General features: G+C 43.6%; 1 protein-coding gene across 1 annotated transcript in view; it reads right to left on the reverse strand.

Moving 5' to 3' along the window:
* Window positions 1-12,504, reverse strand: part of EPB41L4B (erythrocyte membrane protein band 4.1 like 4B) — a 950,447-nt gene that overhangs the window by 122,519 nt on the left and 815,424 nt on the right. Inside the window, exon 8 of the mRNA XM_069620555.1 lies at window positions 10,535-10,622. Within this exon, the coding sequence (XP_069476656.1) occupies window positions 10,535-10,622 (88 nt within the window). The remainder of the gene's footprint in view (window positions 1-10,534; window positions 10,623-12,504) is intronic.

Raw genomic sequence — 12,504 nt, forward strand, 5'->3', positions numbered from 1 at the left:
ATATTGTGACGGTCCTCAATCTCACAACAAAAAGTGACAGCTGAGTAGATAATTGGAAGTTGATGGTGAATGATTTAGGTTTTACCTTTAGTGGAAGATAAGGGAATGTACTTGATGACAGCTGGCTTGTAGGGAACATAGTACAGTTTATTGATGAATGATGTAAATCATCGTATCGTCTCTTTCCATCCCTTTTTATAATTGTTTCTCTTTCATGTTTTCATGTACAAAAGATTAATAAAATTATTGTAATTATGATGTATGTCGTTTTATTTCTTATGATTGTTTTTACATGTTGAATGTGTAAAAAGTCAAATGGGTTTGGCTAAATGCACAATAAATAACATTTTTAAAAAAGGAGGAGGGTAGTAGTGGGAAGTGGAGGAGGGTAGTAGTGAGGGGAGGAGGGTAGTAGTTGGAGGAGGAGTGTGAAGGTCACTAGGAATAGGAAGGAATAGAGAAAGGGAGTGGGAGGAATGGCTACATCAAAGGGTGGAGGTGAGGAGTGCAACATCTGAGGGACAGAGAACTGGAGGGAGGAGTATGTTTAAGGGATTAGTGGTGAGAGTAGAGAATAGGTTAACGGGCCTGACTGTTCCAGCCGGGTTACTAGTGTAAGTGCAAGGCACTAACCAACTCACATTAGAACACTAACCTTTGCTAGAAGATCTGCTTGCAAATCTTGACACTAACACTCCCCTCTGTCCTCATTCGCCTTGACCTCTCCTCTGCCGTTGACACGGTTAACCACAACATCCTGATTGCACATCTCTGTGACACCCTGTGAATCACAGGTCAGGCTCTCGCGTGGTTAACTTCCTTTTCCTTTCTCTCCGACCGCACATCCCAGGTGGAACTCAGAGCCTTCCTCTCGACTATAGCTCTCTCTGCCTGGGGCTTTCTCCAGGGATGTAACTTATGACTCTGGTTCTTTAACGTCTATATGGCTGCCCTAGCACGTGTGATTAACACCTTTACCTCTAACTTTCAGTGTTACGCGGATGACATGCAACTATCTTTCAGGCTACCCTCTGCCGCTTCCTCCTCCTCGCTCATATCTAACTGTCCACTATTCAGTCATGGTGTGCTGCAAACGACCTCTGCCTCAACGCCAGTAATTCTGAGATCGCTCGCATTGGGACCCCTGCTCCCGCTTTCACTCTGGCTGGCCTTCCTTGGTCCTGCGCCCGCCTCCACCTGCTAGGCAAGAAACCTTGGGGTCATTTTTGACTCCACTCACTCCTCCACCTTCCACATTTCAGACATCTCTAAAAAATCTAACTATCAGCTACACCTTCTCAGAGGTACTCTGCCTTTTCGCACTTTCCCCCAGTGGCTCACTATCTCCACAGCCCTAGTTCACTCTAGGCTGGACTAGTGCAATATCCTTTTACCTCAACCTCCCTTCTGCTGCCCTGCGCCCTCTGCAACTCATCCAGAACAGAACCGCAAGACCTGTCCTTGGCTTCAAGCCTTGGGACCGCATCTCTCCGGCGCTGAAATCCCTTCACTGGCTCCCGTGGCAGCAAGGATCAAATTCAGGACCCTATGCATTATTCACAAGGCTTTCTGGGACACAGGACCTGCCTACCTGCAAAACGCCTACCAAAATACTGTCCCACACGAGCCCTCCCCTCTTCTACCTCCCACCATCTGCGAGTGAGCCGGGTCTCCAAACAGAGATTTGGAATGTGGAGGGAGACCCTTATCCTCAGCAGGTGCCTCCCTCTGGAATAGCCTCCCTGCCGTCCTCTGTCTTTAGCCTGATAGTCTTAAGTTCTGGAAACTCAAGACCTTCCTCATCTACACTTCCTCCTCTCTCCCTCTACCCTGCTAACCTAGTTTTCTGTTCTTTCCCTCTCTCCCGCCTCTTCCCTACAGCTTGCTGACTGGCTGCCTGGCGTACCTCAGAATCTCACAGGTCCCTGGCACCCCCGCCAGTCCTCTTTCACGCTAGCCCCAGGGTCCTAAACTCCACCCACACTCACTTCACTTGATAATTAACCCTAGAGAGTGGCTCTTTCTGCACTTACCCCAGTCTCCACTGACTGGGTGCACTTGGATCCCCTTCCCCCTGTGACCGTCTGTGCACTTGCACGATCCATACGCACCATGCCTACAGATCATCTCTCTGTTCTCCCTTGTCTCCACCCCCTAAATGCACTGGTAAAACTGCAGAATTGCAGTCAGACTTATTTGCATTATCTCAAAATGTTAAATGTATTTTACGCACTTACTCTGCCTGTGCAGTCTAGTATCGTCTCCGAATTTCAAGGGGTCTGAGCGACAGCTTTTTGTTCCCCTGTTCCCACCCTCCTTGAGCGCTTTCAAACACTTGCATGTGTAAAGGTGCTCTACAAATAAACAATACCATAGAGTAGGGACAGTTGTGAAGTCCCAGAGATGACCTGCATATAGCAGAAGAGAATATCAGACACAGTAGGGCAAGGGTCTGCAACTTGTGGCTCTCCACATGTTTTGGACTATGACTAGGGGCTGATGGTAGTTGTGGTCCAAATCATCTGGAGATCCAAAGGGTGCAGACCCATGCATTGAGGGTTAACATTTAGGAGAACTAACCGGGGGTTACGGATGGCTGAGTTAGAGAGGAGGGTCCTGGTCAGACAAGAGAGAGAGGGAAGGACGGCCCTAGGCCCAACAAAAATAATAACAGAAATGCTTGAACTATCCGAAACACTGTTTTCTTTCATCTCAAATAGCGCATTGGAGACTGATGGCCTGATGCACTTCTGTCTGCAGGCGAACGTTGAACGCTACAACTTGTCAGGGCACCGTACCACTGTCCTCTAGGAGAGGATCAATGAGAAATGAATGCCCTGGGTCATCGAGCTACTGGGCTGAACCAATGTCACCAATCGTAGACATCATACATGCTCACTGAAAAGGGACTTTTGATCGAAGGTACTTCAAATACTTACATTTGAATTTCTCATAGAAAACAATGAATTTGAACATCAAAATGATCAGCACAGGATTACATATTCATATATACATAGACATCACTTACTGATTATGTCATGATGAATGAATTTGGGGAAATTGATTTAATTGGTCGGAAACTGAGATTAGAAAAATAAATGCATCCTTAAATCAGCCTTACAACGTCCTATATGCAGCTCTCCACTCATCCAATTGGGTGCTTGAGCACATGCTCAGAACAAGAATGGGACGTATTAGCCCCAACAGCAAAAAAAAAGGATAAATTGTAATGGGGTAAAGAAAAAAGTCCTTTTTGACCCCCAGGTGGCAGAACACAAACAAATATATCTTAAATCACAAACACGAATTAGGAGAGATACTGTTTAGAGCGACAATATGAATATGAAGCATGAATAAGCAGAATAAAAGATCTGTGAATACGGCTAAGTGGCTGTAGTGCATGACCTAAATGAGCCAGAAAACAAGGAGCCGATGCGCGGCCGTCTTAGATATTCACTTACATTTACTGCAGGAAAACAGTAATGAGAGCCCACGTTTTCCTGGGCTCAGCTAGCAAACATGTATTTCTGCTGCAGAGACAAAGTCACATATTTATGTCAGATGATGGAGCTGAGGAGAATAGTTATTGTATTGTCCGCCGAAGGGCAAGCTAGAAAGGGAGTTGGAGCACTCTGCAGGTGAAGTGATAAGGTGCAGTGGGAACGACAGCAAGGAGGGAAGATGGCCTTTTTCTGCTTCTAACAGGAATATTCCACTCTGTTTATGCCTCATGCTTTTTGTCTGCTCTTCGGCCGAGGGCAGCTTGGTAACCATGAGGGGCGGGGATCAAAAGTATCCCCCATAACAGACGAGGGTTTTCCTCTTGGAGTTCAGAGTTAGAAGTTGGACCCCAGGTGTTGCAGTCTCGCTGGATGGAAGGACTCTCTGCTACAGATCCCGTTAGAACAATCTCTTTGCCTACCTGCTGTGGGACTAAGCAGTGTTGTTGTGGCCGAAATGAAGGTGTCTCCCATGGCGATCTTAACAGTGAAGTCTTTTTTTACCTTTTCTTTATATATAACCAATAATGTGTTTATTATTTCTGTTTATCATGCATGAATAAAGGGCCTATATCGCACCATTTTCTTATAACCATCGCTAATGTGTTATGTGTGATTTTGTGCCTATCTGAGTCCAATGATTACTTTTGCAAGGGTCTGGAGAACTTAAGTGCGGGATCTCCACAAGTGGCCACGATGAAGCAAAACACTGGCCAATGTTGTTTGGATGGCTTAAAACACACAACACCCATAAATGTTGGTCTCACATCAATTAATATAGAAAGAGACTTTAACCTTTGGAGCTAAATCCAGTCCGGAATATGAATGGTGTGCATAGATTGCAGATCTATATAATGATTTGACCCCAAATCGTTGGAAAATGATTTTGCAGTTTGAGGATTTTAAATCTTCAAAATTGGATATTGATAAAGACTCAATAGCGAATATTATTACTAAACTATAGACGTCCCGTGCCCCAGGCTCGGATGGTATACCCAACGCCGTGATGAAGGCAGATCTGGACCACAGGGCTAAAATATTAAATAAATAGTATAATCCTTTTCAACAAACTGGTTTGATACCAGCTAGCTGGCGCAGTTGTGTGTTGGTGCCAATATTTAAAAGGAGGGACAGATTGGACCTTACTAACGATCGCTTACTGGCAATGAACGACTCCAGCCTTTTAAAAAATGACCAGCTTGGTGGAAGACAAATAAGCTTTTGAGCAATTTTCAACTCGTTTCCGTAAATTGCACAGCACAATTATTAATATCTCGGTACTGCAATATCTAATTGCGGAAACTTATATTAAATTAAAACCAAATTTGTATTGTTGTTATATTGATTTTAGTAAGGTGTTCAATCTTGTTTCTCGTCCACTCCTCTTCAGCAAGCTTCAGGACTGGAGCATAGGTAGTACTTTACTATACTTTATCCAACAACTATATAAAGATACCTCCATTACAGTTCGAAGTAATACTGCTGGTGTATATACTAAATCCTGTGGTACTTGGACCTGTGTCTAAAACAAGGATGTGGCCTAGCACCTGTTTCATATAATTTGTATACTGCTGACTTGGACAGTGTGTTAATTAATACACAACATTTTCCACCTAAAATCAATGGGGTATAAGTGCTGTGGCTTGCATACGCGGATGATATTTGATCAAATGTGCATTGGGCTCCAGCGTTCATTAAATGCCTTGGTTCAGTATGCAGCTAAGAACTCCATGATGATTGATGAAATGAAAACTAAAACAATGTGTTTGGGTAAAAGCATGAGGGGTATGGGTCCCCGGGAATGGAAATTAGAGGATTATCCTCTCGAAAAATGTGAGTGAATATAATGACGTGGGTTTCCCAATTAGAATAATCCTTCTGCCCACACCCCTGCACCTGTTAACTGCACCTGTTAACTGCACATGCATGTTCCGAATGACAAAATGCCCCGTAGGACAGTTTTTTGTTAATTCCTGGCCTCTCACCCCCCATGCTCTTGTCTTGTTGCACCTTGAAACACATGTTGCTGTATAGGAGCATTATAAATACCCAATAAATAAAATAAATGAAATGTAAAGTTTAAAAAAAAACAAAGAATGGTACCTGTAGTGCAATGACATGCAGTCCTATGGTTGGGAGGAGCAGGGGAGCCGTAGTAGGACTCGGAGTTGAGGAGAGAGGGGTGCAAGGGAAGGTGGACCAATTACATTACAGGAAAGTGCATTCCTCCTAAGCTCGATACAAACATTCCACCAGCTCTTTGACTTTGTACTGTTCTGTACTAAGTCAGATGGCAGAGCTGGTTGAGACTCCATGTATAAGAAGTTCATCTGGACAGGGATCGAAAGTTCTGAAGTTAGTGCTAGTTGCTAATTACCGAGAGGATATTGATGAGCAATTTGTAAAGACATGCTTGTGTATGCATCTATAAACACACGAGTGATTGAGCTTACTAAAAAGTATTTTTTAAAGTTATATTCCTGCATTCTTAATGGAAAAACGGGAGGATGTCCCCATCATAATTAACTGCATTGCAGGTTCCAACAAGGTTGGCTTTATTCATTCTCGTTTTCCTCTTATATGCCTGATCTCTCTTCTTACTCTTTGTTTCTTACATTTTCACGTTATTTTTATTGTGCAACGTTTCATTTTTTTCTCAGCAACTTTATTCTTTAATTTCAATAACTTTTCAGTATAGAATTCAAGTGTCTGCACTCTGAAATCGCCTTGCAATGCGAGGTATTTTTTATATAACAGGCTGTTAGGGAGAATTCTCATAAATGGCTGATTTCCCTTACCTAATGAGTCCCTCAGCAGCTTTGCTGGATTTCTAGGGTTTATTGTTTTCACCTGGTAAGAGTGTGAGACTTTTTCCCACTCTTACATGCGTTTTGTTGTGTGTGTTTTCACTTTTTGTGTGATCTTGGGCACTGGAGCCTCACCTACTCCATGGCCTCATATTTTTCATGTGTGTTACACAGCACCTTCAGTGCAGTGACACAGGGTTGTTTTTGAGACTTCCACCTGACTCAATTTTCTGGGGCTGACTACTGTCCCCCAGAAAAGGTAAAGTTGCCATTAACTTTATTTTAGTCACTTTAAACCACAGACCCAGTACACCCCATCTTACATGGAGTATTGGAAAGGGTTAATTCCTATCCCTTTGGGTCTGTCTCTCTTGGAGCATTGTTTCACTTCCTTTACATCAAGACTTGGCTGGTGGCAGTGGTAACTACCCTAACTTTTCCACCGCGGTTATCTTATATAACCATGGTATTGTTTTAGGATATTATATTAGCCTCGAACATAAACCCGCTTGACCAAATACATTTTATTTTGGCTCCGGTTGGGTTTATTGGCCATTTCTTTTTATTAAAGTCTTTCTCGTGTTTTACTTTGCATGCCAAACTGGGGATGATTCCTTTGTTTGCCGTCTTTTCGCGGGCTTCTGCACAGAAGCCCTCCTTAAGGCATCTGAAAGTCTGGGTAGGCAGGATGTGAGGAAGGGATCTTCGGACCCCTGCCGTGGGTTCCCTTGGTAACCCAAGTCGCACTCCTGTTTGATTGGCTGAGGGGACTGTCCTTGCCAGGCAGCCACCCTGCTGTGTGATTGACAGCCAGGCTGTATGAATGGGGGAAAGCTGCATATAAAGCAGGTCTCTGGAACAGGAAAGGCAGAGTAGCCACTGGAACGAAAGAACCAATGAGGAGCTGATGGAAGAGGACCCCTAAAACGACTGAACCACCCAGCGAAGCCCTGCTGCAGGTCTGAATCTCCAGAATCCGACGACAGAGAAGATCCTCCAGGAAACTTCTTCCCTTGAGCTGGTGGGACCAACAAGTTCACCCACACTGCAAGCCAGGACCCCCTACTCTGATCAAATTCTCTGTACAGAGCTACAGTGGGCCTGATAGCCAAGAAGGTCGGACCCTGCTTGAGTTTTAAGGAGCGCACCTTTTATCCGTTGCTTTGCTCTGCTGCTGGTTTCTTCACTGGGTAGTGCAGGACCCTCCAGTCTTCCTACTTCTTGTCAGTCCGACAGTCACTTCAGGAACCGTGACCCTGCAGGAACTACCAGGAACGTCCGCCTCAGCTACAGCTTCCTCTCCGTTTTAAGGTACTGTGCAAATCCGGTTGTTCGTTTCGTTGTGCCGTGGTAAAAGTGCTTGAAATCTTTCTCCAATCCGAGGGCTTGTCCTTCTCTTCTCTTTGAACTAACTTTTCTGTCAACCAACCTCGTCCGGAATCCGTGACACGAACTTTACCGCGAACTACCCTGAACTGTGTGATCTTGAGCAAAAGACTTTTGACCCATTGACTTTGGCCCTAAGCCTTTTCTACCTGATTCTATCACTGTAGTTCCTCTTGTTCAATTGCCCTGAAGACTTACCTATTGGTGTGATTTAATTTCTATTAACGTTGTTTTTCCCTCCCTTTTAAATTGCTAGAGTGCCATTTTGCTCCCACTTCATTTTGTGAGTTTAACTTGTCTGGAATTTAAGGGAAGTGGTGTGGTGTATTAAGATTGTGATTTTTAGACTTCTTACAATAGTGTAATGTTATACAACTGAAGAGTGAAATAAATGTATATTCTTTTACTTGAAAACCTTGAGTCAGTGTTTGCCTGAATCAGAGTAATTGCTGTCCTTTGTGTAACTATCTGATACTGCTTACTTACTCTTGAGGTAAGTTTGGCTGCTCAGACATCGCTACCACTTTAACCGTGTAGTGCAGGCTTGTACCAAAGGTGAATTTGTACTGTCACTTGTAGTCTTAATTGTGTGTGATGTTCCCAAAGAGTACTGCATATAATTCTGCCTAACACGGGCTGCACCAACATATGCTTCGCTGGAGTGGATGTAGTAGGATGGAAGGATACAAGGCCTCATCTGGTGTGAAGCAAGCATATGATGACGTCACTCTGATCATAGATAACATTGAGGAGTGTAGGTGGTGCAGGGCATGCATCCAAATAGAATTACAAGCAGTGTATGTGTGTGGTCACAGTGGGGGGGGGGTGGGAGGCAGGAAAGGTGAACATATGTGCAGCAGGATTAACTCAGTGACAGCTGCTAAGGAAGGGGCTCCTCAAAATCGGAAGAGGGGTTTTGGGAGAGGCAAATTGGCCAAGGTGTGAAATTCTGGCTATAACCCAACAGCAATGGAGGTTAAGCCGATAAGGAAGACGTTTAGAGTTTACTGGATTAGGGGTGGCCATTGGGCAACCCAGGAGATTATAGGTGGCATAAGGAGTAAGAAATAACATGGGAGCAGATCACAGATACTCTTGGGAACAAAGGATGCCATCGGGAGGACAAGTTGTGCTGAGGGGTTGTTAAAGGGAGCTTAGCAGTTAAACCAACAACTTTAAAAATTAGTGAGTAGGTGGTACAGGAAGGCAACATCAGATTTGGTCAGTAAAACAAATATAAGGAAGGATGACATGGAGTCTGTGTGAATGCTCAGTTTTAGGGGAGGGATAATCTACATGGAGTGGTGCAGGCAGCAGGACTGAAGATATAAAAAGGTATATTCTTATGGAATGTAGGCTTCTATCAAAGAGATCTAACCTCTTTGTAGCAATGGGATTGATCCAGTGACTTTTGCATGTGGCCTAAGAAGCTCATGGATACCTTAACATTGATGCAGAATGAAAGGCCCACTCATCATATCCGACTGTTAGGGATGATACAGGCAATGATAGCTGGAAAGCAGAAGGTGATGCTAAGCCATCCATAGCACTGCCCCATTTTGGCAAGCTACAGAATTTCAAGGCCTTTCAATGACATTAGCATTAAGGGCCAGGGCAAATCAAAGCAGATGTGGTTATCTGAATGAATTACCACCACCAGCACACATGGGTAGTCAGAGTAGATGGGCTGTCCCTCTCATACAAAATCGACCATGGACCATCCAGGTTCATCCAAGAGGTACCACTAGTATGGGCTGCAGGTATGGTGAGAGGTTTGCAATGTCAGTGATTCTTTGTAAAGACCACATCTGAGCCATCTGCCAAATGACTACTTATAAACATAGTGCTAATATAGAGATGCATATTGAAGTGCTTCTATCAATAACGTTCTAGTAACATCCAAGATCCCCCACCCGCTTGGTGGGTATGATCCAGACCACCACTGAAACAAAACTATGCCTCCTCCTCATGAGTCATTCTGGAGCTGTATTTTGTTTTAACAATACCAAACTTGACTGTAGATGCATCCTGAGTTTGGATTTGCTACTGTTTATAAAGAGAGGCATTTTTTGTCGCTTCAGAGGAGCTGTGAAATGGGCAGTTCGGTTGGTGGTGGATATTGTGATTCCAGCGTCCAGGGAGATTGATCAATTACTATTGATTTGACCCCTTGTGGGTGTCATACACAAACATAAGTGCTAGTGGCATTACTTATTCAAATTGATTTTGTGGTGCAGTAGCTAGTATTGAAGAGGGTTCCTAAGCTTTCCTCACAGGAAGTAATTGTGCAGCCTAACTTTTGTCCAATGGTATTAAAATGTCTGCACTTGGGAATAGCCCACTTTCAGCAAAAACATTTCAAAAGGCCCCCTTTCCAGAATGGCAGAGATTAACACAAGCACAAATACAAGACCCAGGGGGGGGTGCGACATCCTGAGAAGGTAAGCAGTGGGCCGGGAAGTGAAGATGAGGGCAGGGGGCAAGGATGGCAGAGGGGGCACAGGGTAGGAGGAGATATGGTAGATTATTCAGTTGCGGGACCCCCGGCAGTGGAGGAAGAATGGGGACAGAGGTTGCGGGATGTTTAATCACTGTTTAATTGCCGGTCGTATAATTCAGTCCAAACCAAACATATTTGGTTGAAGTACTTAACATTGTACATATTGTGTAAGGTCCCATGTTGGCGTGGTCAACTCACATCAACTAGACACCCCACAAGCAAGTCTGTTTTAAAATCTTTTTTGAGAAAACCATTTATGTATGGTAAGAGATTAACCTCCAATACTTTGAATACTCTCAACATTTCACCTTAATATTGGCAGATACTGTATAAACCCTTACCTTAACGACATGCATTTCTACACCATACATGTCAAGCCACTTGGCTTTGTTCAAGTAGCAGAGTTCAACCTGTGCTGGGCTCTTCCCCCTGTGGAAATTGAATGTAAACATCACAAATGGTAAGGTATTCATTCCATCATGCATTTATGTATGTAACTTATACACCACAATACACACATGCATTGTAAATAGTCTTCACAACTACAGTAACACTACCTTACAGTATTACAATATCAGTACAATACATTTGCAGTGGAAGATAGTGGTGTTCCGTGAGGCTAATGATGTGATGCAGTACTGTGGGGAGGCTATAGAATGAAAACTGAGGCAAGGGATGAAGTGGGGTACCGGGAGATGTGATAAAATAGAGAGACTAGGGATGAGATGGGGTACCGGGATGTGATAGAATAGGGAGGATATAGAATTAAAAAGGAGGCTTGGGATGAGATGGGGTAGCGGGATGAGATAGAATATAGAACCTAGGGATGAGATGAGTTACCCGTGGTGCAACAGAATAGAGAGGCTAGGGATGAGATGGGGTACTGGGGGATGTGACAGAATAGTGATACATAGAGGGTGCACACTCCTGCCCCTTCATCCTAGTATACATAACATGATAGGCAGATCAAATGGTTATATTATTACAGAAATCAGGAATATATTGCCTTTATTTAAGGTGCAAAGTGCACATGGCACTGCGCATATTTGGGTTGGAGTGACCCGGGAAGTGAAGGGTGTTTTAAATATCACACACATACCATGAGTATATAAATATATATTATGAATAAGGGAAACAAAGTGGGAGATGCTTAAATAAATAAATAATAGCTCCCTGATGAATGAATACAGTGTCAGACAAAAATATATTTCAAAATGGTGTCCAGTTCTAAGGCAGGTGTGAAAAACTATGACTCAAGCCAAAAGTGTTCAGACAAGCAACAGAGGCTTATACATTAGATAGTCTTTGGCAGCATCTTGCAGTGAGAAAGTTGGGTTTAACTAAAATTGGAACTTGGCAGGAAAAGCAGACAAGATTAATGATGAAGCCAGATAAAAGCAAGGGAAAGTTGGATACATTTATCTATGTTATAATGAGAAGAGCACAATGTGCTTCATTGCACACCATTTTGAGAGACCAGGGGGCTGATTCATCAAATCCCTGTTTAACAAATGGGGATTTGCGGGCAGAATGGTGCACAATTCCCGTTTTTTTGGTGCAAATAATCCATCTATCAGGGCCCAGTTGTATTATTTGGCACCATATAATAGAGTGTACCTATTTCTGCACAGTGTAAGCCACTAACTAACTTGGCAGGACCTCGAAAATCAGATGCAGTGTGGACATTGATGTGATGAAGGTGTTCTCGGTAGAAGTTAAGAACTGTCATGAATGTGTCCAGCAAAGTCTTAAAAAAAGCTTATCAGTTTTGTGCATCAGAGAACATTGTGGATGACAACTATGATAATGTGGGCTTGGTGTACACCAGATAAGCCATCCAATAAAATTTAAGAGATGTTTTTTCTCTGATTAAGAGGACCTATAAGAAGCATACTCTGACCAAAGTAGTCATTTGCGTAAGAATGTTGCATCATCCGAATAGCCCATATTAGCAGGTTGAAAGCAAAATGTTTTTGAGTGTTTTTCCAGAGCATGTCTTGTAACTACAACTAATAAATACTGCTGAGAAAACTCCTGGGCGCCTGATTTTCTCTTGTCTCTGTCCCTGACGACTGTCCATGGATGCCTGGAGTTTGATGGAAGATGAGGACCAGGGCCATCAGTTCATGTGGTGCCCAAACGTGGGCCCCTAAGGTCTTTTCATAGGATTCAGGGGCAAGGACCCAGGCATCATGCTGATGTGCTGGCAGACAGGGGGAAATGCCTGAAAAAGATAAGGTGAGTGACAGAACTGCAGTATGGTTTCATTTCTGTCAGGGGCATCTCCTCATGACCGTCAGCATGGCACACC

This window comes from Ambystoma mexicanum, chromosome 5q, assembly GCF_040938575.1.
Source record: "Ambystoma mexicanum isolate Mex_15411 chromosome 5q, UKY_AmexF1_1, whole genome shotgun sequence".
Lineage (NCBI taxonomy): Eukaryota > Metazoa > Chordata > Amphibia > Caudata > Ambystomatidae > Ambystoma > Ambystoma mexicanum.